This window comes from Anabrus simplex, chromosome 8, assembly GCF_040414725.1.
Source record: "Anabrus simplex isolate iqAnaSimp1 chromosome 8, ASM4041472v1, whole genome shotgun sequence".
NCBI classification, from domain to species: Eukaryota; Metazoa; Arthropoda; class Insecta; order Orthoptera; family Tettigoniidae; genus Anabrus; species Anabrus simplex.
In genome coordinates, this window is record NC_090272.1 from 91,245,178 (window position 1) to 91,270,698 (window position 25,521).

General features: G+C 41.7%; 1 protein-coding gene across 6 annotated transcripts in view; it reads right to left on the reverse strand.

Annotated features, from left to right (window-relative positions):
- LOC136878832 (caspase-1) overlaps positions 1-25,521 on the reverse strand; it is a 513,173-nt gene that overhangs the window by 30,418 nt on the left and 457,234 nt on the right. For all 6 annotated transcript variants that reach the window (XM_067152349.2, XM_067152350.2, XM_067152352.2 and 3 more), the window contains one exon: positions 9,760-10,217. In XM_067152349.2, coding sequence (XP_067008450.1) covers positions 9,760-10,217 — 458 coding nt within the window. The remainder of the gene's footprint in view (positions 1-9,759; positions 10,218-25,521) is intronic.

The window sequence follows — 25,521 nt, forward strand, 5'->3', positions numbered from 1 at the left end:
GGGCAGTAGTCATGTTGGTAGGCGAACCTCCCAATTTGCTGATTTTTTTTTTTTTTTTTTTTTTTTGGCTTTTTATCATCCACCTCATTCTATTTAAACTGTCAACGAGACGTAACATTACACGGAACAGTACAGATAACGGATGGTGAAGAATTTTCCTAATACCGTAAGCTTAATGGATATCGAAGAATATAACTAGAGGCCTGCACGGATGCAGATATCCGCGGATTTTCCTGATTATTTCTAAATATAGATGTTTCTTTATTTTCATTCGACTAGTCAAACATTGCATGCAGTTAATTTTGCATGTGGTGAGGTGACCCTTGACAATGGTAAGGGAGAATCGCGATATATAAAGAGTCCATAAAGCCGTAAATCTAACTTAAGCATAACTGACTCCTGCCCGCAATTAGTGGAAGGAACAAAGGTTCCGAAAGAGAACCGCTCTATCAGTCTGTAGTTGTCGCAAGAGGAAATCCCTCATAAACCTGTCACCGTACGGTTGCTGGTGCAAGGTATCAGGCCTATTGTATTATGTTAACAAATCTATCCGGTTCAATATATTAAGAGAAATATACAGTAGTGGCATTAATTCTGGACACTTTATTGAAATGTTCGTTCATTATAACATCTGAAATGTACGTAAGTTGTGGTACACTAAATCAATAAATTATGCTTTTACCTTTTGTTTATGATATGTATACTAAATATTCATCATTTTTCGAAAGTGGGATATGTTGTATTTTTATTAAAAATAAGTAAATTTGTACAATTGACAACGATTAAATAACGTCACTATTTTAAGTTACATGCTTTTGCAGCTGTAAAACAAGTTCGCCATTTATTTTGTTCCGACAAATCAAACAATGAATGCGTATTATCCAGTGAGAAAAGGCATTATGATCATTGTTGTAACAGTAATAGTCAGCAAAACATAGCTCTTGTTGAAGTGTAAGATTTCTTTAAAGTGAGCGAATTGAGACGGAATACAGTATTGAAAACAATGTCTCCTGTACCGAAACGTGCCGATTGGTCGCCGAGTAAAAGGAGTAAGGCAATAACAACACTCGGTGAAGAAGATTACATTTACGAAAAAATACTGTAGCAGAAAGGTTGGGTGGAGGCGCTACGAAGTCGGGTGTGAGGGAAGTTTCCAAGCGGTATGAATAAACTGGGTCAACCAAAACTTCTCCAAGAACTGGCAGAATGTCCGGCTCCATGTCTAAATGGTTAGCGTGCTGGCCTTTGGTCACAGGGCCCCGGGTTCGATTCCAGGCAGAGTCGGGAATTTTAACCATCACTGGTTAATTTCTACGGCACGGGGGCTGGGTGTATGTGTCGTCTTCATCATCATTTCATCCTCCTCATGACGCGCAGGTCGGCTAAGGGTGTCAAATCGAAAGACCTGCACCTGGCGAGCCGAACATGTCCTCGGACACTCCCGGAACTAAAAGTCATACGCCATTTCATTTCATTTAATTTCATTTCATTTCACTGGCAGAATATCAATATTGACTGATCAAGACTGCCGTATAATCTGCCGTCTTTTTCTACAAGATCGTCGGCGTACTGAAAAAGATATAAATGCCATCTTGAAGACTTCATGTGCTGAAGTTTCAGATTGAACGGCCAAACAGAAACTTCGTGAAAATGGTTTGCGGGCGAGGTCTCCAAGAAAGAAGCCTTATCTGAACAAAATGCAAAGGCAGAAACGTTTGCAATGGGCTTTAGCATACAAGGGGTGGACGCAAAAAGACTGGGCTAGAGTAATTTGGAGTGACAAGACCAAGATCGGCATCTTTGGAAACGATGGAGTAAAGTTCGTTCGTCGTCGACCAGGCGAAGACTTGTTGCCTGAGTGCACGACTGCCACTATGAAGCATCCCACCAGTGTCATGGTGTGGGGCTGCATGGCAAGACATGGAATTGGGCGTCTGCAAGTGTTTACAGGGCAACATTAACGCCAAAAAGTACCAAGAAGTCGTCTTAGTGTTGAAATTGCTACCGTCTATCCATGATTTGTTCCAAGGTAACAACCATCAGTGCATCTTTCAACAAGACAATGCGCCATGCCACAGCGTTAGAATCACTAAGAAATGGTTTGCTGATCATCACATTAGTGTGCTTCCTTGGCCTGGCAACAGTCCCGACCTCAACCCAATTGAGAACTTGTGGGCAAGGCTGAAAATTTTGGTTTCACGACGGTATCCCAGTAACAAGAGGAAGCTGCTAGAAGCCATCGTCAATTCATGGTTCAGAGTGATCAAACCAGAAGATCTCAAGAGATTTCGTAGACTCGATGCCGCGCAGAATCGAAGCAGTGATTAAATCAAAAGGATATCCCAACGAAATACTAAGAAACATTGGAATAACATTTGTACCTAATATTTATAATTTTCTGAAACTGTTGTGTTGTGAGTATTTTGCATATTTTATTAAATTTTGAATTAATTTTTTTAGCTTAACTTAAATTTTCGAACCGTGGACATTAGGCCATGTTTCCTGAAAATTTGTAGTAAATTACAATGTATATTTCAACTAAAACTCCTGAATACAAAATTCTATGAATCAGTAAAAAGTGTCCAAAATTAATGCCACTACTGTTGTTAAACGTTGGATTCCTTGAGAAGTTTAGCAACATCGGACAAGGTTATTTCTTGGTGGGTAGATCGTGTGCCTAAAGGAACTGGTCAGGCTGAACTACAGGACCCTCTGTAGATCAACGGTAAGAGTATTCCCACCTTTGAAGCCTTATCTTAATATTTGTTTCATGTCTAAACTCTGTAATCGGAGTAGATCAGGATGTCCTGGGATTCAAAGATATAAGGCTCAATTAACCGTTGAGGAAAAGTGCCTCTATAGGTGTGTTCATATATTAATACTCCAACTCGCTCCAAACTTTCATAATTTATTATTAAATGTAGTGTGGTAGAGCTAGAGGAGTTTGGAGGCAAAACTGAAATAAAGACATATTTTTAAATTTGTTTTACGTCACGCCGACTCGGATAGGTCTTATGGCGACGGTGGGATAGGCAAGGCCTAGGAGTGGGAAGGACGCGACCGTGGCCTTAATCAAGGTACAGCCCCAGCATTTGCCTGGTGTGAAAATGGGAGACCACGGAAAACCATCTTCAGGGCTGCCGATAGTGGGGTTCGAACCTACTATCTCCCGGATGCAAGCTCACAGCCGCGCGCCTCTACACGCACGGCCAACTCGCCCGGTGGTTTTAATTCTAGACTGAAGACTAAAGCGTTGTGAGAGCACCCGTTCGAACTGTCTGATACGCGAGTCATTGCACGGGTACCCTATCAAGAAAACCAAGGAATACGGGTGAGGATATCGTCATCCTGACCACGTGCCACTCCAGTATCTGTAGACCATCTGGATGGGCAGTAGTCATGTTGGTAGGCGAACCTCCCAATTTGCTGATTTTTTTTTTTTTTTTTTTTTTTTTTGGCTTTTTATCATCCACCTCATTCTATTTAAACTGTCAACGAGACGTAACATTACACGGAACAGTACAGATAACGGATGGTGAAGAATTTTCCTAATACCGTAAGCTTAATGGATATCGAAGAATATAACTAGAGGCCTGCACGGATGCAGATATCCGCGGATTTTCCTGATTATTTCTAAATATAGATGTTTCTTTATTTTCATTCGACTAGTCAAACATTGCATGCAGTTAATTTTGCATGTGGTGAGGTGACCCTTGACAATGGTAAGGGAGAATCGCGATATATAAAGAGTCCATAAAGCCGTAAATCTAACTTAAGCATAACTGACTCCTGCCCGCAATTAGTGGAAGGAACAAAGGTTCCGAAAGAGAACCGCTCTATCAGTCTGTAGTTGTCGCAAGAGGAAATCCCTCATAAACCTGTCACCGTACGGTTGCTGGTGCAAGGTATCAGGCCTATTGTATTATGTTAACAAATCTATCCGGTTCAATATATTAAGAGAAATATACAGTAGTGGCATTAATTCTGGACACTTTATTGAAATGTTCGTTCATTATAACATCTGAAATGTACGTAAGTTGTGGTACACTAAATCAATAAATTATGCTTTTACCTTTTGTTTATGATATGTATACTAAATATTCATCATTTTTCGAAAGTGGGATATGTTGTATTTTTATTAAAAATAAGTAAATTTGTACAATTGACAACGATTAAATAACGTCACTATTTTAAGTTACATGCTTTTGCAGCTGTAAAACAAGTTCGCCATTTATTTTGTTCCGACAAATCAAACAATGAATGCGTATTATCCAGTGAGAAAAGGCATTATGATCATTGTTGTAACAGTAATAGTCAGCAAAACATAGCTCTTGTTGAAGTGTAAGATTTCTTTAAAGTGAGCGAATTGAGACGGAATACAGTATTGAAAACAATGTCTCCTGTACCGAAACGTGCCGATTGGTCGCCGAGTAAAAGGAGTAAGGCAATAACAACACTCGGTGAAGAAGATTACATTTACGAAAAAATACTGTAGCAGAAAGGTTGGGTGGAGGCGCTACGAAGTCGGGTGTGAGGGAAGTTTCCAAGCGGTATGAATAAACTGGGTCAACCAAAACTTCTCCAAGAACTGGCAGAATGTCCGGCTCCATGTCTAAATGGTTAGCGTGCTGGCCTTTGGTCACAGGGCCCCGGGTTCGATTCCAGGCAGAGTCGGGAATTTTAACCATCACTGGTTAATTTCTACGGCACGGGGGCTGGGTGTATGTGTCGTCTTCATCATCATTTCATCCTCCTCATGACGCGCAGGTCGGCTAAGGGTGTCAAATCGAAAGACCTGCACCTGGCGAGCCGAACATGTCCTCGGACACTCCCGGAACTAAAAGTCATACGCCATTTCATTTCATTTAATTTCATTTCATTTCACTGGCAGAATATCAATATTGACTGATCAAGACTGCCGTATAATCTGCCGTCTTTTTCTACAAGATCGTCGGCGTACTGAAAAAGATATAAATGCCATCTTGAAGACTTCATGTGCTGAAGTTTCAGATTGAACGGCCAAACAGAAACTTCGTGAAAATGGTTTGCGGGCGAGGTCTCCAAGAAAGAAGCCTTATCTGAACAAAATGCAAAGGCAGAAACGTTTGCAATGGGCTTTAGCATACAAGGGGTGGACGCAAAAAGACTGGGCTAGAGTAATTTGGAGTGACAAGACCAAGATCGGCATCTTTGGAAACGATGGAGTAAAGTTCGTTCGTCGTCGACCAGGCGAAGACTTGTTGCCTGAGTGCACGACTGCCACTATGAAGCATCCCACCAGTGTCATGGTGTGGGGCTGCATGGCAAGACATGGAATTGGGCGTCTGCAAGTGTTTACAGGGCAACATTAACGCCAAAAAGTACCAAGAAGTCGTCTTAGTGTTGAAATTGCTACCGTCTATCCATGATTTGTTCCAAGGTAACAACCATCAGTGCATCTTTCAACAAGACAATGCGCCATGCCACAGCGTTAGAATCACTAAGAAATGGTTTGCTGATCATCACATTAGTGTGCTTCCTTGGCCTGGCAACAGTCCCGACCTCAACCCAATTGAGAACTTGTGGGCAAGGCTGAAAATTTTGGTTTCACGACGGTATCCCAGTAACAAGAGGAAGCTGCTAGAAGCCATCGTCAATTCATGGTTCAGAGTGATCAAACCAGAAGATCTCAAGAGATTTCGTAGACTCGATGCCGCGCAGAATCGAAGCAGTGATTAAATCAAAAGGATATCCCAACGAAATACTAAGAAACATTGGAATAACATTTGTACCTAATATTTATAATTTTCTGAAACTGTTGTGTTGTGAGTATTTTGCATATTTTATTAAATTTTGAATTAATTTTTTTAGCTTAACTTAAATTTTCGAACCGTGGACATTAGGCCATGTTTCCTGAAAATTTGTAGTAAATTACAATGTATATTTCAACTAAAACTCCTGAATACAAAATTCTATGAATCAGTAAAAAGTGTCCAAAATTAATGCCACTACTGTTGTTAAACGTTGGATTCCTTGAGAAGTTTAGCAACATCGGACAAGGTTATTTCTTGGTGGGTAGATCGTGTGCCTAAAGGAACTGGTCAGGCTGAACTACAGGACCCTCTGTAGATCAACGGTAAGAGTATTCCCACCTTTGAAGCCTTATCTTAATATTTGTTTCATGTCTAAACTCTGTAATCGGAGTAGATCAGGATGTCCTGGGATTCAAAGATATAAGGCTCAATTAACCGTTGAGGAAAAGTGCCTCTATAGGTGTGTTCATATATTAATACTCCAACTCGCTCCAAACTTTCATAATTTATTATTAAATGTAGTGTGGTAGAGCTAGAGGAGTTTGGAGGCAAAACTGAAATAAAGACATATTTTTAAATTTGTTTTACGTCACGCCGACTCGGATAGGTCTTATGGCGACGGTGGGATAGGCAAGGCCTAGGAGTGGGAAGGACGCGACCGTGGCCTTAATCAAGGTACAGCCCCAGCATTTGCCTGGTGTGAAAATGGGAGACCACGGAAAACCATCTTCAGGGCTGCCGATAGTGGGGTTCGAACCCACTATCTCCCGGATGCAAGCTCACAGCTGCGCGCCCCTAACCGCACGACCAACTCGCCCGGTAATAAATAAATAAATAAATAAATAAATAAATAAATAAGCGTTTTACCTGGTTAACCAAGCCATTATTATCAGCTTGTCGCACTACACACACATTTACATAAGTACTGTACATTAAACATAGGCTAATAAAAACATCGTGCTAACCACACGACACCTCGTAATCTGCAGGCCTTCGGGCTGAGCAGCGGTCGCTTGGTAGGCCATGGCCCTTCAGGGCTGTTGCGCCATGGGGTTTTGGTTTCATAAAAATATATAGGATACAAAAACAATTATGAAACACTGAGACAATCAACAGATTGTCCAGCCACTGTATATCTTACACTGAAGCTGTCAAATTCTTCCACAGGTCCGGAGAATGCCCCCCTCCCCCAACCCAACTTTTCTTCCACGTCGCACCAATACATCGAATGCTTTCGTCCAAAGAAAGATGGGAAAGGGCTAGGATTGGGAAGGTAGCAGCCATTGCCTTAAGCTAAGGGAGGTAGAAATGTGCCGGGATCCACGTAGATCCAACCACATTTTATTCAAGTGATCACCAATTCTCATTATTACTCTCAATCAGTCGTGGCCAACGTGGCCCGTCCTCCTCCTAGCCAAATATCGTCCGTAGAGATCAATGAGCTATAGCTCATTCCATGTTAAGAGAACAGTATCGCTCTTATGACAAAAGGGTTGCCATATCGAACGGCTCTGCTCAACATCACAGGAAAACGGCCGCACATAAGTTTGTGAAATTCAGTATTTAAGTTCAAGGCAAAAAGCGGAAAAAACTAAGTTACAAATTATTTTTATGACCTAAAGGGGACGGGGCGTTTACAGGGGCTATTTTTGGTTTGTACAGAAGCAGAGGTAAACTACGGCACATAAAAGACCTCGGCACTGAAGTGTAAGGCAAATTGGGGAGAAAACAGACAAATATTTTTTTATGGACTCGAGGGGTGAGGGATGCACTTAACTGCATTTAATAAACTTCTCCAAGCTATTAAGGCTAGAAAAACCGACGCAACCAGTAAACACTGTAGATGACTCTGCAAAACATCACAGTTTTAATGTTAAAGAAATAAATCACACACGTAGGCTTATCGCATACCTCTCACTCAAACATAAGACAATTACGCACTGATTTAAAGCCTAAAAACACACACCAACAAATAAATACTGTAGATGACTTCACTACAGAAGTGAGCTGTCGGTGGTTCACAGAATGGGGGGGTGAGAGACTTCTTTTTTGCTAGTGGCTTTGTGTCGCACCGACACAGATAAGTCTTATGGCGACGATGGGATAGGAAAGGCCTAGGAGTTTGAAAGAAGCGGCCGTGGCCTTAATTAAGGTACAGCCCTAGTATTTGCCTGGTACGAAAATGGGAAACTACGGAAAACCATCTTCAGGGCTGCCGACAGTGGGATTCCAACCCACTATCTCCCGGATGCAAGCTCACAGCCGCGCGCGCCTAACCGCACGGCCAACTCGCCCGGTGAATGAGGAACTACACGAGGCTTGTAACAGAGCAACACAGAAGGAAAGAAATGAAGGAGAGCAACGAAGAAGCGATGGCTATTGTCCCTACAAATGTACGAGGCCCGAGTCATTAAGTCATGGCAACTATTTTTTTTTTCTTGCAAAAAGGAGACAACACGGAAAATCTAAGATATGCATTTGGAAATATAGGGCATGTACTAATCCACAGTGTCTGAAGACAAATTCTGACTGCACGAGATTCTCGTTGAAAATTGACAGAACACAGGCCATTGGTAAACATTGTTTTATTATGGTATAGACAGCAAATACACAGGACTACGTACAAAGGACAGGTCTCCACTGGCTACAGACCTTCGAAATAATCACCCAAGGTTTCTACTGTGCGTTGCCAGCGGTGGGGCAGGCGCTGAATACCATTCGCTGCATGTGTATCGCTAACGTGTGACACCTCTCTCCGAAATGCTGTTACGACGCCCTCTTTGTTAACAAACCGTTGTCCACGTAATGGCTTCTTGACTTTGGGGATTGGATCATAGTCACATGTGCTCAGATCAAGCGAATAAGGCGGGTGTGGAAGAACCTCCCATCCCCACCGTTGTAAGCGACGCTGAACGATGGCTGCTGTTTGAGCTGTCGCGTTATCGTGTAGGATCATGGCGTTGTCCAAAACATCTGGATGCTAGAGTCCAGCGCCTGTCCTCATGTAAACACTGATCGATCACCATTATCCGTACATCTTTGTCCACGGAGACTGGACGGCCTGGGAGAGGCAAATCGGCAATTGATACTCTACCCCGTTTGAACGTCTCCACCCACCTCGCCACTATTCTATAGGGCATGGCATGCACACCTAATGCTTCCCGCAGCTCTGCATGGCATTGACGTGCATTTCTGCCGCAGAGAACTGCTATTTTAATATACGATCGTTGCTCCTGCTTGTTGATTTCCATTTTGTGACGCTCTCACTCACACACTGAACTTGGGGGGCATGCTTAGACCCACACTGTTGTTTACATACACCATCTACTGGCATCATACGCAAGTACATACCGCACGTTCCCAAATGCATATCTTAGATTTTCCGTGTTGTCTCCCGTTCCCGAAAAAAAAAAGTTGCCATGACTTATGACTCGACCTACGTATTTATGAAAAAGAAAATGTTGTGTAGTTATTTTAATAACTTAGGGCAAAAATGCCTCGTCCATTTTTATCTATCTTTCATAATACATTACAAAGTACAGTACATCTCCTAATCACGAGGAATTATGAGTGTCTCAGAGAGGGTGTGTTCACTCCGTGTAGGTCCATAAGAGCAGTACTGTTTTCTTAACGTGGAATGAGCTATAGAAAGAGGACTACCGAGCTCGATAGCTGCAGTCGCTTAAGTGCGGCCAGTATCCAGTATTCGGGAGATAGTGGGTTCGAATCCCACTGTCGGCAGCCCTGAAGATGGTTTTCTGTGGTTTCCCATTTTCACACCAGGCAAATGCTGGGGCTGTACCTTAATTAAGGACACGGCCACTTCCTTCCCACTCCTAGCCCTTTTCTATCCCATCCTCGCCAGAAGACCTATCTGCGTCGGTGCGACGTAAAGCAAATAGCATAAAACAAAAAAAAAAAAAAAAAGACTTCTAGTTCGCCAATTGAGATCTATCGTTCTACTCACCCGACAGGCTCGTCGCTGTCTGGTATAGGCTGCGGTTGCGTCGTACAGGCAGCATCGATGGTGTCGGCTAGTCTGCGTCGTCTGTGGTCCGGGGGTTTGATAGGACTGTGTGGGCTGGAGGGACTGCTGCTGTACCCTCTGTCGGAGGGCGACGTTCCCGTCAAGAAACCGTCTACACTGCCTCTTCTGTTGGGGGACACAGGAATGCTCATCCCTATGGAGTCAATCACGTCGGAGGACCTCCTCTGGCGGCGCCGAGGAATGTCATTGGAGCTCTTAGGAGGCTGCACAGTGATCACTGGTCCATTGCTGCCGTCACTGAACTTTTTGGGAAAGCTCGTCTTCGACTCCAAAATAGTAGGTTCATTGTTATTTGTAATGTTTTCCTTTAGTTTGTCTACGTCTGTACAGTTGTCATCCATTCCGTTCTTATCCATTTCGAGGTTCATTACTCTTTTCTGAAAGAGATCAAATAAAGATGGTTAGAAGTACAGTCACCCTGGAAGTGTCAAGAAGAAATCATACAAAAATCCCAAAACATCGGAATGTAACCAGTTAATAATGTACAGGAAGACATCTTAGGGATAATACAATTAAGTGTTATTATTTTTACACCCTGTTAGTTACTCTTTTCTCATATTCATTTTATGTGAGAAAACGAACTAGATACAAGTTTGATTAGGATAGCACAGACCGGGGGAATGACTGGAGAGGATATTCATTTCAGAGTAATCTTCTATGTACAGTAGTTTCAAAACACATTTTTCTGAAATTTCTCAACACAACTTTTTTACTAATTAAAATGCGAATTATTTTCTGAAAAGATGAACACAATTCAACATGTTATTGTGATAAACATGTCGCAATTTAAAAAAGGAACCTGAATTTATTGTTTATTTAAATATTATAATGATCGAACACATAAGTTTTTGTGTAATCCCGTAAATCTTAACCTTTTAAGTCAGTCTAGCTGTTATTGTCAAGTCCATTTACATGCTTCCATGACTTCTTCAATGAAGATTCGTTTCAGAAAAAAAAAATATATATATATAGTCCACATTCCCCCAACCCCAAGTTTACAGTTCTTGGCTTACAAGGTTTTAAAAACAATCCACTAAATTATAATACGAATCATTTAATTTGAAACACTGAATGACCAAGCCAAGTTCACCAGCAACTCGTTTTCTGCGTGTGTCTCCGCAGCGACTGTAGTTTCATTCTATTCCGGATGTGCACTGAACGTGATTGGATAATAAAATCGTTTTACCTGAAGTTGGCTTTGACTTTCTTCTACAACGATCCACTTCAAAAACAAGTACTGATGTCCAGGATATTTAAATATTATAGTTAAGAAAAAAACCTAACACTCATAAGATTAAAATGCATTGCACTGGTGATTTTAATATAGTTCTGCTTTGGCCAGGGTAAATAACATGTTGATAGATTGCTGTATTTCTTGTTATTGATGTTTGCAAAATGTTGTAAATAAGCTGCTTTTCACCATTTTTTATAAGATAAGCATGAACTGCGAACTGCCACTTCAGTTTCCCTGAAAGTTTTGACGAACCTAAGCAGAACCTTAGAGTGGCCCTTATTTTTATAAACAATGCTGCCCAATAGAACCTTCTCTTTCCATTCGTCGCGGATATAAAAAATCTACATTCTAGGACATACACATTCATCTAGCTCCGTTGTGGACTCCGATTGTCAACTCCGGATGAAATTACTATGATACACATCGGGTTGTTCATTTAAAGCATTGTTCCGGAACTACTGTATCCAAGCTGGCGCCCTTCTGCAGATTCCATACCTCCAGCCCAACAACCTATTACTCGCGCAACTTTTAGTGATACCTGCGCTCCCTAGTGCTGAATTGGTAGACCTCGGCAATCTTCGAGATTCGTATTGGCAGCCTTTAAAAAACTATGACTCGCTTATGCATCGCTGTGAGACATCTGGCGTACACTTGACGTACTAATACTGTTGTTTACACAGCAAAGCCAAACTATAGAGTTCATGTTAGAAACAAGATTTGCATCGAGAAATGTTATATCATGTATGTGTGTGTGTGTGTGTGTGTGTGTGTGTGTGTGTGTGTGTGACACAGCTGTTGGCTTAAGATGATGAAGGTTTGGAAAATTCATATCGATCGATCATACTATCGATTCAATTCAGATTACATTTCCATTCAGTTGGTAGTATTACCAGAACCGGGAATATAGACGCAGTTTTGAAAAAGGTAACCGAAAGTTAAGTCTATGGCTTTTAACAATATTATTTCTTTCTTTCTTTTTTTCTTTCTTTCTTTCTTTCTTTCTTTCTTTCTATCAAAGGAGAGTTAAGTGACTGACATTGTGAATGACAGCCGATATACCACAGTATGCCTTCCTGGACCGCGTGTGGTACGTGAACACACTTTCTGATGTTACCGGACAGAGCGCATTTGCAAAGAACTGAACCACCAGAGAAACCATCCTGTGTTGAGTAGAAATGTTCCCCCAAACAGGGTCCGTGAAGAATCATACTGAGGGACATTCAGAAGACCCCGCACCACCAGGAGCAACGAGAATATTAGTTGTGTGATGGAGAAAGTTCTGCAGTCACCGAAGAAGAGTTTTCGGCACATATCAAAGGATAAGACAGATGATACCCATCTCCCAAAATCTCTAGAACCACTGATTAGGTAGAGTGTATTGTTTATTGTAATTCTTTTAACAATAATTTTACATCATATAGCATCGTTGAAAAATGCTGTAGAAAGACGAAGAATAACATGTAAGGAAAACAGTGTCAGGATAATAACAAAAATTTCACACTTTTAAGTGATTAGAAATTGAACAAAGAGCACATCAAAGGAACTGCACCCATAGGTGTGTGGAGCAAGGTTAAGGAACTCTGCCCGCTCATACCGGACCCATGTTGCACGAGTTAACATCTCCGAATTTTCACAGCGGCTTACAGTGTTGTGCCCGTGCACTGGCCTGCCTCTGTGAAGATGAACACAGCCTTAACAAATGGTGGTAGTCAGATCCATGTACTAGCCAGCCTCTGAATTTGAACACAGTCTTGATTATTGGTGGTGGTCGGGTGAGCGCCATATGCCCCTGAATGGATATGTAAACAAGGAGAACATCAGCAGATTTCTTGGGTGGAAGAAGCCTGACTAGTGCCTGCAGACACACCTACTTTCTGACAAGGTCCTGTGTGGGTAGCAATACCAAGCCATGGCGTCACTGACCAGTATTTCATTGAAAATAGTAATGGCGGGACTGTCACCGACAACGCTATTGTTTACCAGCAGGTCCTCATCCATTTCCATGCCGATTTACAGACTTTTTGCGAGTCCAGAGGTTTGGATTTCGAGCAGCAAGTCTTCCAGCAAGACGGGGCCATATCACACATTGGACGTGGCTATCTATCGTTCCTCCAGGAACTCTTTCCAAATTGGGTCGTCACCAGGGGATCTGCCTTTCCCTATCCACTCAGAAACCCGGACCTCAATGTGTGACGGGTTTCCGCGGGGCACGTTATAACAGTGTTTCCATCCAGTACTACGTACCTTTGACGACCTGAAGGCAAACATTAAGTCTGTAATACGTGAAATAACTTGAGCTCAGTGCGCTGATATGCTTGCACGCATCATTGATCACATCCACTGCGTAGTGCTTTATGACGAACGCTATGTGAAGAACGTAAAGACGGTCAGAAAACTAGACAATGTTTTCGGTTACCTTTATTTTAAACATCCTGTATAAGAATGGAATTCGGTTCGTCTTCCGAAACTAGATCATGTCTAAATTGCTGGGCGGAATTTCATGAAATCACAAACATGCTCAGAGGGATTCACAACATAGTTATCTATGTTTTATTTCAAAATATAGACCTGAAAATATATTAGTTCCTAATCTGATTGTGAAAAATCGTGTAACAGTTTATTCACAGGGCAGGAAACATGATACGTAAACATAGCAATGGCAAAGTTTGATATGAAGGCGATAGCAGACATGTCTACTGAGCATGGTGAAGTACGTCGACCTGTGTAGAGGTTTCCTACACCAAAAATATTCCTTAATAAATAATATTTCTTAATTGACCTCAGATTTCTAACAGGGTAACAAGAGCAGTAAATGCTACAAAGCTACTCAAAAGTCAGGTCGAACCTCTTCCATATTTTTTTCTGATTAGTGTTATATAGAGGATGGTTGCCTACTTGTACTTCCTCTTAAAACAATAGCCACCACCACCAGTCTTATCATAGTCGGTACGGTAAAAAGGAATAAGACATAAGGATGGGAAATTTTATTCTCTATGACTTATGTAGTACTTTTCGATAGGACCAATAACATAGGTGATTAAAAAAATCACAATTTTCAGGCGCCTTCCCCTAAACTGCCAATTCAGCCAGGGTGGATAAAATTACTTACTGCGTAGACTGTAGTTCCTTATTTCCCGACTGTACATACCGTTTTCATTAAATTCTGTTTACCCATTTTTTCGTGGCTCGGCGTTGATATGGACTTAAAAACAAAAATCGAAATTCATGAATATGTCTTATCATAGCCGGAGCTACGATTTTTTCAGCTGGGGTAATGGATTTGTTCACCGCAAGCCACTGCGTCCCAAGGTGTCGCAAATCTAATACTATCGGGGTCGGAAGAGAACAAGCGCTGACTCTGTTTAATGGGATTCGTTATAGAAGAAATATAATCCCCCAGGTTTCTGTAGCGTTAAAATAATGGTGGTGGTGGTTGCTTTAAGATGAAGTACAACTCGGCAGCCATAGGCTATTCTATGGGGGAAAAGGAAGAGTTCCGGTCCTTCGAAGAATAAAATTATCCGCAAAAGAAATGGAACAGGTGTGAAAAATGAGGGTCGGAAATGAACAAGAGATTACCACGCAAGGTCAGAGAGGAAAGTGAGGAGTTTGACACAAGTAAAAAGATGCCAGACTCAGCTAAATGCCTTGTGGTTGCCAACCCACATTCCCAAGTTGACAGACCCTGGGATTCCCTTCCACAGCGTGTCTCCGAGATGACTTTTAGCGATGCTGCAGAAGGGTACATTCATGGATCAGTTTGAGATAGGGAACAGGAGTCAGCAAACGCCTCAGTCGTGAGCTTGCATCCGGGAGATAGTAGGTTCGAATCCCACTATCGGCAGCCCTGAAAATGGTTTTCCGTGGTTTCCCATTTTCACACCAGGCAAATGCTGGGGCTGTACCTTAATTAAGGCCACGGCCGCTTCCTTCCAACTCCTAGGCCTTTCCTATCCCATCGTCGCCATAAGACCTATCTGTGTCGGCGCGACGTAAAGCCCCTAGCAAAAAAAACGCCTCAGTCACATCTTACACGCCAACGCAGTTTTTTGTGGGTTGCAGGTATGTCAACGGATGTGGGTTCAACATGACGCGGCACCAGCCCACTTTTCTCACGCTACTTGAGAACACTTTTTACAGATGTTCCCGGAAAAAGTGGATAGGAGAAGATCTCCTGTTGCGTGGCCACCTCGCCCGCCTGATTTGATCCGACTTTATTTCTTCTTGAGGAATTTTGAGAAGAGTCTTGTCTACGAGGCACTTGTAGGGACTGATACAACAGCGCCTGGCAAGAATCCTAATTGCTAGTGACGTTGCTAGAACGACGCCAGAAATATTCGATCGGATAAGCCATAACTTACTGCGACGTTGTCGAAGCTGGGGGACGCTATTATGAACAGCTTTCACACATGTCTTCGGAGCGTGTGCATGCAGTTCAGGTAAATAAAGGTACCGGGTGGGCAAAATAAAACTGGTCCGGAAAATATCTTAACCTTTGTTAATGTACATGAGAACTGCCCAGCACAGGGAAATGCTGAAAAACGTGAATTCGATGCACCAAACAATTGCTGTCTCATCTCTGCGCGGGCGCCATCTCCCGCATCTTCCAAGTACGTCGCTGTGTCAGTTCGTGAGAGAGAGAGAGAGAGAGAGAGAGAGAGAGAGAGAGAGCAGACGTGTTTAGTGATCAGTTGAATGCAACACAAAATGGTGCTCACGATAGAACGGCGCATATTCACTGTCGAGTGTTATGCGAAGTACAATTCGTGCAAAACCTGTGCGGAACAATTTGCGCAAGTGTTTGTAAGACTGGAAGCGTTTTGTAAAAACCTCCTGCGAAGTCTGCAATGCAAAACTTAGTGGCAGAATGGCGTGAAACGGGCCCTGTCGCGAATAACAACCGTAACTATCGAGTTCGACCACCAGAAAACATTCCTCGAGTGAAGGAAAGCCTGGAACGAAGTCCGACGAAATCTCAATGCCGTTTATTTGTGCACCTGGGAATTACGAGATCGTCGTGTCGAAATATTCTCAAAAAGGACCTGAATATTCATCCTTACAAATTCACTGTTGTGAATGCCTTAAGTGTCTAGACGAACCTTCGCGAGTTGAGTTCTGCCGGTGGTTTATGATTGAAGTGGAGTAAAGACTTTTGGACCCCCGGTTTTTCTTTTCTTCAAATGAGGCCATTTCCAGCATCATCTGTGATGTTCACTAACGAGGGACAACCCTGCGTCAGTCCTATTGTAACTATTTTCCAGGCCAGTTTTATTTTGTCCACCCGGTATTACATCTACACAGGAAGATTTATTTATTTATTTTTTTTTTTTTTTTTTGCCTAGTGGTTTATCGTCGTACCAACATATCGGAAGGATTTTCGGCAACGCAAGTATGGAAAAGGGCTAGGATTGGCAAGGTAGCGGTCGTTGCCTAAAGGAACAGTCCCAACATTTGCCTGATACGAAAATGGGATACCACGGGATACCATCTTCACGGCTGCCGACGGTGGGATTCGAACCCACCACCTCCTGAATGCATGGTCATAACTACGTGACACACTTCCACACAATGACAATTACGTCTTTTTTTAATCCCACGTTCATAAATATCCCACAACAAATTTGGTTTATATCCAGCGACTGACATTTCCGGGCCGGAGTTCCCAATCTCAAATGCTTGTCCATGAAAGTCTGTATCATAATTTAAAAAAGAAACACCCTGTATACGCCTCTTACGACAGGTATTGGGCATTTTCTTTGAGGAGGAACCATTGCATTCTTCGTGTAAGGAACCGATAGCGGCATTGGTTCGCCAATGAACTGCTCAACTAGCGAAAGTAGGAAATCATTCACACGATCATTGTAAGCCCGCATGGTAACCATGATCGCTAAGACGTCAAGTCTTTACGGTTTAATATTTATTTTTAAATGTTACTGCTTTTACATTCCACTACTTTTTAGTGTTTTTGGAGACGCCAAGATACCGGAATGTTGTCCCGCAACAGCTCTTACGTGCCTGTAAATCTACCGACAAGAGGCTGACGTATTTGAGCACCTTTAAATACCACCGGACTGGGCTCGGAAGGCCAGCGCTCTAACATCTGAGCTATTCAGGCTGGTTCTATATGGTTTAACACTGTAGTTAGATGGTTCGAGTCCCGTTGGTGGAAGAAAATCACTATCAGAATGTTGGCCGGCAGGTGGTGGTATAATCACTAGACTGTGCGCCAAAATCCTGAATTCAATCCCAAACCTCTTAGGAGTGTTCATATATTGTGAAGGCATATGATGCGGTTGATTGTGATACGTCCGGCAGATGGGGATGTTAAGCCTTGAGCAATCCAATGGTGTTATTCGATAAGTGTAGGCAAAGTGCCGACACCGGTTTTCATCACCTCACATCCACATTTAGAGGTCGCCCATAGACGTCAGAAATAAAGACCTGCAACAGGCGAGCCGTACATATCCTCAGACACTCACAGCACTAAACGCCACACACTAAATCATTGTCAGCGACTATACCCATTAATCCACTTAAAAATCCTATCTCCTACAAGAGAGACATCGATCGGAAATCTCACGAATGAACAGTCAATTCCTTATCTTACATAGATAAATCCTTTCGTACCGACTTATAGTCACTCCCATAAATATTCGGCCACTGATAAAATCCGCGGAAAAGTGATGACAATAACGTAACCATGGGCAGAATGTTAAACCAAATCTGTCCAAGTAATGGAACTACATGTGGTTGCTTATGCAGAAGAGGAATCACGGAGCATTGATGTACAGTATGCTGCAAAAGAAAGGACATTGCACACATGGGTGAAATGACACGCCTCAAATATATTCGGTCATTTGGAAAGGCCGCGATTGCCGCTTTGTTCGTTGACGGCGACAAGGCATCTAGCGTTGCAAAACGTTCAATTCAGTAGTGCAGTGCCGCAAGACACGCTGTGTCGAAGTGATTTGCTGCAGTGTTGCGGACTGGTGTCAAATGGGGTGCACAAGACAACACACTACCAATTTTGAAGAACGCCAGCTCGTGATGTTCCATCATGCTCGAGGTAAATCGCATAGAAAGTTATCGCAGATACTTAAAATAAGCAGAACAACAGTTGGAGATACACGAAGATGATTCGAAAATGAAGACAGAATTTATTCAATTTCGCAGACAGGCAGACCAAGAAGGCGGACAGAACGAGAGGAGCGGTTTGTGCTTTGGAATTTGAAACGAAATCCGAAAATTAGTAACCCGAATCTGGCAGCAGCTGTTTTAGAGGAGTGTGGAAAGAATGTGGGTAACGAAACCGTGCGATGAACACTGCGAAGAAATGACTTCTTTGAGAGAAGAGCTAGGAGGAAACCATACATTAGTACGGTATATAAAAAGGAGCGGCTCGAGTTCGCAAAAACCTACGTAAGCAAACCAAATGCTTTGTGGAAGGATGTGTTATTTGTTGATGTGTCAAAGTTCAACGTCTTCGGATCCGATGGAAAGCAATTGGTGAGGCGGAAACGTCACGAGGAACTGAAAACAAGCAATTTACAAGTAACAGTAAAATATGGTAGAGGAAGTGCAATGTGTGGAGATGTGTTGCATCGAACGGGGTTGATCCACTGAGTTTCACTGAACATACTTTGACAAAAGAGGGCTATTTGGCTATCCCCAAAAACAATTTACGAAATCTTCGGAACAACTAGCTATGCAGCTTACTTTCAAGTTCTACCAAGATAACGACCCCAAGCACAAGTCGTAACTTGTCAGGGAGTGGCTGCTGTACAACTGCCCGAAGGTTTTGGAGACTCCACCACAATCACCCGACCTGAAGCCCATCGAGAATGTGTGGAGTCGAATGAAGGCAGCTCTGCAATTGCGGCCACCAAGTTCCCTCACAGAATTGAAGAGGAGACTGCCAAAAGAATGGGCGGAATTAAGCCCTGATTATATCAAGATAGATATCGCCAGTATGCCGAATCGACTGGAAGAGGTCATAAAACATCAAGATGGAGAACGAAGTACCGAATGTGTAACAGGGTTGTCAATTATGGGAGTTTATTTTGCTTTTTGTATAGTGACCGAATATTTTTGAGGTGGCACTGGAATTATTGCTCTTATTTAATATACGACAGATGGCGTACTAATGACTGTCAGATGAGTTTGACTTACATCAGAATGTTTGTAGAACGTGGTGTTACGTTTTCCTACATGTTTCGTTGTATTATACGTTATCATTATAGTGTAAGAATAGCTACCCATTAAAAGCGTGTCAAAAATCAGAGTGACCGAATATTTATGGGAGTAACTGTACGTAATTCCCAATATATTAGCACCGCATGCGAACTAAACGTTCTAAAAGATATGAACTGTGATGAGTGAACTTCAGTGTTGCAATAATAATAATAATAATAATAATAATAATAATAATAATAATAATAATAATAATAATAAGGAGAAGAAGAAGAAGATTATGAACCGCCAACAAAGGAAGAAATCGAAGAAGCCCGAATAACCTAAAAAACAAAACCAAGTGAAGAGTCGATAACGAAATGAAAATATCGGAAATCTTAGATAATCTTCACCGAAACATCAAGGAAATCTGGGAAACGGAGAAAACTCCTTAAGGATGGAAAACAGCACTGATTCGTTCGCTACATACGGGGAAAAATAAGACTTCAACAACTATAGAGCCGTGTCCCTCCTCCCGATCGCCTATAAAATCCTCTCAGACGTGTTTCAGAATAGAATAGGGCGACTCTGGACAAACAACTGCGGGAGAATGTTGAGCGGCAAGAAAATTGTGGTGTCTTCAAAAAAACCTTCGATTGGATGGACAGACACCCCTTGGACAAGATCATTAGAGAATCTGAAGTAAAAACCAAATTGGCAAATATAATCAAAGAGATCCAACAGGCACTACCTCCAGGCGGAAGTTAATGGGGCATCTGTCGCAACCGTTTGAAATCAAGATAGGCGTGGGGCAAGGCGATGTACTATCCCAGCTCCTATTTAACTGCTTCCAAGAAAGATTGTGAGAATTTGGAACTCAGAACTTGAACGTCAAGGGATAACCCCAATCCACCTTTGAAGAAAATTCGAAGGGATTAAAGCCAACTATACCTTATACCTTTATACCTTGCTTTCGCGGATGACTTTGCTATACTATCAGAAAGACAAAAGGCACAACCATCCAGATTAACCTCTCGGAAAGAATTGGCAGCTAAACAGGACTGAAGATCTCAAGAGAAAAACTGAATTCAGGACGAACATAAAACATGGAACGAAGTTCCTCGAAACAGATACAAGATGAATCGAAAGGGTAAAGATGTGCAAGTGCCTTGATGAGACTGTACAGGAGGATGGACTAGAAAAAGCCGCAGTGGAAGATCGGATCTGCCTGTGTGCCAGTGAATACCCGTCCATGGAATACGAGCTGGGGAAGCTAGAGGTCTAGAAAGAATCCCCAGAAAAATGATGGGCGCTGTCCAGAGTGAAGACGGATGGAAACTTTGGAGCAAAAAAAGTTTACAGAAGGTGGAGAGAATCTGAAGACACCATTAAGAGGAGGTTGGAGGTTGTCGGTTCTCGGACATTTGTAAAGAATGAACGGAAATAGACTTACCAAACAGATCGTTGATTACTTATGAAAAAAAAGACCACTACAGCATGAATTAAGGACAAGCAGAAAGATGCAGAAAGCTTAAACATCTCTGAGGTCCAAACGTTAGACAGATATAAATTTAGGAACACAGTGCAAAATTTGGAAGGGTTTCAAGCAGAAGGAAGAACTAAGAAAACCGGAAGTGTTTGAACAGAACAAAGGAAACAGGCCAACGAAGGTATGAAGGAGTACTGGACACAGAGGAAACTCCCCACAAAGAAAGAGAGAGAGAAAAAAAATTGTAGCGTCATCTTAAGTGGTCAGTTCAATTGGCTTGAATTCAATTTTAAAAAGCATTCCATAGAGCTACAGACCAGACGGGCATTTGCCTCAGCCCAAAGGGCTGCATGTTAAGAGGCGAAACGTGGTCAGCGCAACGAATCCTCTCGACCGTTATTCTTGGCTTGCTAGAACTCCTCCGTTACCACGAAGACTCTAGAAATGTCCGTATGTTGACAGCATACATTTCCTCGTCCTACCAGATGGCAGAGTAACACAGACCTCTGTTGGTCGGTCCACGCTCGAGCCTACGTGGGAACAATTGAAGAGCTATCTGTATATTTAGATGGAGCGAACTTTTGATCACTTTATGAACTCTGACAATGACCACTTTGTGACATGTAACAGATATCTCCCAAACATTATCTTCATAATCAGAGGTAGATTATTTTCGTACCATCTAAAGTGAACTTTCCATCGTTCTCAGGAGGACAAGCTATTCTATCAGCAGCTAATATTGCTAATGCGAACTAAACGTTCTGTCGCGGCAGGTAGAAAATACCCGCACACGTACATCAGGACACATTATTATTATTATTATTATTATTATTATTATTAGTATTATTATTCTTTCGAATGGGCCACCAGAGGACCACGTGCCAATTTCAATTCCTTCTTCTTTGTTCTTTCCTTTTCTTCCAGTACGCTTTCATCTGTTCACTATGTTTCTTCTTTCTGTCTTCAGACCACTTTGAACCAGTCGTTTTTACTTTCCTACCTTGGAATCCTTCTATTTTCAATACTTTTAACTGAAAGCCTTCTCTATTATTTATTTCTTCTGTTGTTATATTGTTTTTTTCTAAATCCTTTCTTACTTCGTTGACCCAGCTTGTCGTTGATTTCTTACTCCACAAATATCTGAAAATCTTACTGGTTAATCTACTATCTTGCATTCGATATAAATGTCCAAAAAACATAAGTCTCCTTTTCCTCATTACATCTGATATATTTTCTATTTTTTGATATATTTCAGCATTACTTCGTAATTTCCAACCTTCTGCTGTGTTTTGTGGGCCTAATATTTTCCTCATGAATTATTATTATTATTATTATTATTATTATTATTATTATTATTATTATTAACTCTGTTATAGATACGCCATTTTCTATAGCAGCAGGAGTTCTGCCTCATTATATTTCTCGTAAGGAAAGTTTGTACAATCTCCTTAACATCGCACCGATACAGTTAGGTCTTAGGAGGACGATGGGATAGGAAAGAGCTAGGAGTGAGAAGGAAGCGACCGTGGTCGGCATTAAGGTACAGCCCCAGCATTTGCCTGGTGTGAAAATGGGAAAACCATCTTCAGGGCTGCCGACAGTGGGATTGGAACCCATTATTTTCCGAATGCAATCTGATAGCTACGTGACTCAAACCGCACAGGTACTTGCTCCGTTACAAGGAAAGTGTTTTAAATTTCCTTAAATTAAACACGGAAAAATTCCCAATTCAATGTTTGTCGTATTATCACAATATTCGCTTGCTGAGGCATTTGAAGAGCTACTTTATCACAATAAGAACTCATAATTCCTTTCTTGTGTCTTGTGTGAGCATAAATTTCATTTTGAATCATTTTTTAACACATATTTTAGCTATAATTTCTCGCACATGACAACGGTATGTCATGTTGCATTAAACCCCTTATCAACGCCAGAGTTTGTGAAACAAGGAAACTATTAGCTCTGTTTGATGACAAAATGCACTACATACATTCTAAATTACAGGAAAATCTTCCGAAAAGTTCATTGAATCCAGAAAAAGAACAATATTTCTCATTCAACGGCAACGCACTATATATCTACCTCGTATAAAACATTTTAAATGCAAGTCTGGATTAGGATTTTCAAACAACCAAAGCATTTCACGATTTCTATTGGCACTTGAACATGGGAAATGAGAGCAATTTATATATGAGAATATGAAATACTTGGTAACGAAAAACAGCCGTAAATTATTAAACAGAGAGTGGATGTACCCGAAAAGAATCAAATTTTGCATCATTATTAGGAGAATGTGGGGTAGTAAACTGATGGAGGGAAAAGAATTGATACATGCTAGTTAATAAGAAAATGATGACTAAAGCAACCTAGACAATATACCTCCCTTGAAATTAGAGCAATTAGGTACGTAGATTTCGTAGTTTAATTAGCCTGCATGTTTTTGTTGACAGTCAATAATATTGATTTCGGGAGTCTGACATGGTGTGGAGGGACTGAGGATGACTACTGTGGTGTATTCTTGGAAGGTGGAGGGGGAGGGAGGGCACGTTTCCGGAGTAACTGATAGACCTCTATAGCATATCCGAGAAGTTTCATTTCCTACAATAATGTTTATAACACTTCTTTCAGGCCATTCTTTTGCTCTTTAATTTCTAAACCACTTAAAAACTAATGTTAATTTTAGGTTGATTATATTTTCCGAACACCTTGCTCTTTATTTGTGCTTTTGTTGCATGTTTTCCAATTATGCTATAGGATATTCACTTTCGTAAACGGCATGTATCGAAACGTGAGATTGTAATAAACTATGCCCTTTCCCGGATATATGGTTTCCGGGATTATGCGAGACGGGTACCATCGTACTGCCACTTGAACATTCATAAGTCGGGGTTGGAAACTGGCGTCAGGAAAAAGTCCTTACTCCCTCTTTGTCACCAACCTTCGGAAATTGCTGCAGGTATGATTCCCCCTTCTCCCATACTCTTATGAAGTGCAATGGCGTATTGCATTTTATGACGTACGTATTTGAATTTCGCACTTTAATGTTAGTCTTAAAAGTTAAATCTAAAATAAGCCTAATTAAGTTTTGTTCTACAGCCTACCACTTTCCACCTTACTCCACTGATAACATGAATCTAGGTTACGACACGACCCCCTATGGTTAGAGGTGACAGAACACCCATGGTATCCTTTGCCTGTCGTAAGAGGCAACTACAAGGGCCCCCAGGGGCTCTGAACTTTGGAGCGCCGGTTGGCGACCACGGGGCCCTAAGCCGAGTCCTGGCATTGCTTCCACTTGTGCCAGGCTTCTCACTGTCATCTATCCTATTCGACCTGCCTTGGTCAACTCTTGTTCTTCGATCCCTTTCATTTTTCCTCTTTCATTAGTGTTACAGTATATAGAGGATGGCTGCCTAGTTGTACTTCCTCTAAACCACTCGTTTATAACGATACGACTTCAACAGGTCCCTTGGAAGTCGCTATAACTAAGTTGCTACTATATTACTTCGCAAGTCTGAGTGAATATCTACTACGCGATTGAATTTCCAGAACATTCCTTTTATAGGTTATTAACTGGGAGAGCAGATTTCCCGCTGACGGTAATCACAGAAAAAGGGAGCTTGTTCTGCAACCCTTCCTACATCCTGGTTCATCGTGCCAGCTTCTGTGCCGAAGGTTACCTTAGATCTTTTATGTTAATTGAGAGGTATCCCTACCCTTAACTAATCATTAGCAGAAAAATATTGACAAAAGGAGGGGAAGGGCCTTGAATGGTGCGAAAATGTAAGATTCCCTAAGCCTTGCATACATAATACTGTTGGAGTAGGAAGAGAACAAGAGCTGACAAGTGAGGAGCCTAGCGCAAAAGGAAGCAATGCCAGAGTCAACTAGCTACACACGCTTCCAAGTTGAGATTAGGGTGGCCAGATTTCCTAATTTCGGCGGCATAGTTTCCCGCTTCCCGACTGAAGAGAAATATTTCCCGAATTTTTCCCCTTTATGATGACATGTTCACAAAAATTAACGTTCAATAGTTTTAATTTGGTTTAGCTGAATACGGCTACTTCGTTGGAATAATTCATTCTACGTCCTAGCTTCCTAGACCTGCTTTGGGTAATCAAACGGCTTTTCTCCATGATGAATCACAAATGGTAAGCGAGCAGAAACAGCTACTCTACTCGTCTAATTAAATGTTAAAGTTCCGACTGATGCCATATCTCAGAAACATGTGAACACATCTAGTAAATAAGTCCCCATAATTTGTATCACTGTATATTTGTTACTTTTGTATAGTTTCATTATTTGGAAAATTGTATTAGTCGAATACAGCATTGAACTGCAATTTTATATGCGACTATATAAATACTAAAAATCTTCGGTTTCGCTATTTTCTATAAAAATGAACTGGCGACGCCAGTTGAGACCCATTTTAGTCACCTGTTATGACAGGCAGGGGAAGTTTTCTGTTCCCCACCAGCATGGAGTTGTCATTTAGGTGCCACCGAGAGAGTGGTCTGCGCAGTTCGGGTCGAGTAGGAAGATAGTGGGTTCTACCGGCAGCACTGAAAATGTCTTTCCGTGGCTTCCCATTTTCAAACCAGACAAATACTGTGGCTGTGCCTTGATGAAGACCACGGTCGCTTCCTTTTCAGTCCTATCCCATCGTCGCCAATAATCTAACATTACTTAAAAATACTATTTAAAATGTGTCTTGTACGAATTCATAGATTCCAATTGCACAACCATCCAGGAACGAAGCGTGTGTTCCAGAACGAAAAACGGTTAAAGT